At 44.2% G+C, this 1929-nt stretch overlaps 1 protein-coding gene across 1 annotated transcript in view; it reads left to right on the top strand.

The window, feature by feature from the left end:
• The first annotated feature begins 111 nt into the window (after positions 1-111).
• Positions 112-1929, top strand: part of ACBD7 (acyl-CoA binding domain containing 7) — an 8748-nt gene continuing 6930 nt past the window's right edge. Inside the window, 2 exon segments of the mRNA XM_011968149.1 lie at positions 112-140; positions 747-848. Coding sequence (XP_011823539.1) covers positions 112-140; positions 747-848 — 131 coding nt within the window.

Here is a 1929-nt window from a genome sequence, read left to right on the forward strand (position 1 = left end):
GTAACTTTTAAAAATGACAAGTAATAACTGGCTGACATATTGAAACCTCTTCTGTCTTTATTACCTCACTGGCATGTGCAGGGATCATATTGGTACTAGTGTTCTGCCAAGATGCTCATTGAGTGGAAATTAGAGGAAAGGTGACTAGTTCAGGGTCCCCAGTCTTCTATTTATTTATACAAGAATAAGTAGACTGTCACTGGAGTAGCAAAACAAATGGAATTTCTAATTCAGCTATAGCCTCCTGATTTTATTTGAAAATTTACAATACGTTTCTGTCCTCACCAAAGCATTTAGGAGAGCTGATGTTTATCCTAAATGGACAAATTTCTTTCCTAGATGATGAAGCTAAAAAGCAGACTTCTTCCAGAAGATGTATCTTTTCAAATCTAGGGGACTGATGATTTTAACAATTGGCAAAAAAGACTAACCTCTTCCCCTAGCCCACATTTGTGTGACCTAAGAACCCTGCAGTTCCTTGAGTGTGAGAATTTTTTATCTTCTTAATTGGGTTGCGCGATGGGAAAGAATTGCTTGAGAAGACCTTGTCAACCCCCTATGTGGGATGACCATGTTCTTTGGCTGCAGAAAGTAAAGTCAGATGAGGTGAGTCACCCTCAGAGGCTGTCTTCAGTGAGGCTGAAATGTGAAAGGCAGTTTACACAGCAGCCCGCCTAATCAGCATGGAAGGATGCACCCAGGATGTACCCAGTGTGAGCGATGCTGGCGTAACTTCTACGCCAAAGGTGGGGCGAGGGGGCCTTGTGTCAAAAGCATGAACAGGAAGGAGTCCAGGGAGCGGCAGTAGTAGCCTTAAGGCAGTTTGTCTTGCAGAATCTCAAGCTCGGGTGAGATCTCGGGGGAGATTATGCACAAAACATTCAACCAGGATGCTGAGGACCCCTTGCTCAGGAGAAATCAGCTCAGCAGAGGCTGCAGTTCCTGCCAAAGGCAGCAAGTCCAGCTCTGCAGCAGCGTAGGATACTGCAAAACTATGATGCCTTTCTCTCGGAATGAGGCAGGAGAATAGGGTCTGGAGGCAGAGAACCTAAGAACCTAAGGCCGATTCACACTGACTTCCTAGAACTAAATCAAAAGGAAAACCCCAACTTTCCACACTTATGTAATAAAAGGACCCGAGGCTACTCCCTTTGCAACCTCCTCCCCATTCTCTGTGTAGCAGATGGAAAATCGAATGTATCTCTGATTGGTTGCTTTCTGCAACCAATCAGACATTTGCATAGGAATGTAACTTTGTAACTTCACTTCAGCCTCTGATTGGTTGCTTTCCCCAACCAATCAGACTGATCGTGAGCCAAGTTTTGATTTGCATAGAAGTGTAACTTTGTAACTTCACTTTAGCCTCTGATTGCAGGCTACTACCTCATTTACATAGGATGCACACCAAGTAACCAATGGGAAACCTCTAGAGGGTATTTAAGCGCAGAAAATTCTGTAACAGGGCTCTTGAGTCCCTGTACTCTGCCTGCTCCCACCCTGTGGAATGTACTTTCGCTTTCAATAAATCTCTGCTTTTGTTGCTTCATTCTTTCCTTGCTTTGTGCCTTTTCTCCAATTTTTTGTTAAAAATGCCAAGAACTTGGGCACTCTCCACTGCCAACAAGAATGCTTTGGAATTCAATGTTCATAGCTCTATATTTAAAGCTGCATCTCACCTATGATAACTTTCTGATCCCCCTAAAGTCTGCTCATTCATTAACCATCCAACAAGGATGTTCTTAATAGACTCAGACGAGGCTCACGCCACCCGCCAGCAGTCCCTGAGGCCCTGTGGGTGCTGCCAAGGTGATTATTTATTGTTTATTTATTTACGAGTATTCATGCAACCCCACACAGCCTTTATGTTGAACTCCAGTAATTTCTGTCCACACTGCTGGGAGCAGCTTTCCCTGCCCCTCTGCACCCAAC

Source organism: Mandrillus leucophaeus, unplaced genomic scaffold (assembly GCF_000951045.1).
Source record: "Mandrillus leucophaeus isolate KB7577 unplaced genomic scaffold, Mleu.le_1.0 Scaffold83, whole genome shotgun sequence".
NCBI classification, from domain to species: domain Eukaryota; kingdom Metazoa; phylum Chordata; class Mammalia; order Primates; family Cercopithecidae; genus Mandrillus; species Mandrillus leucophaeus.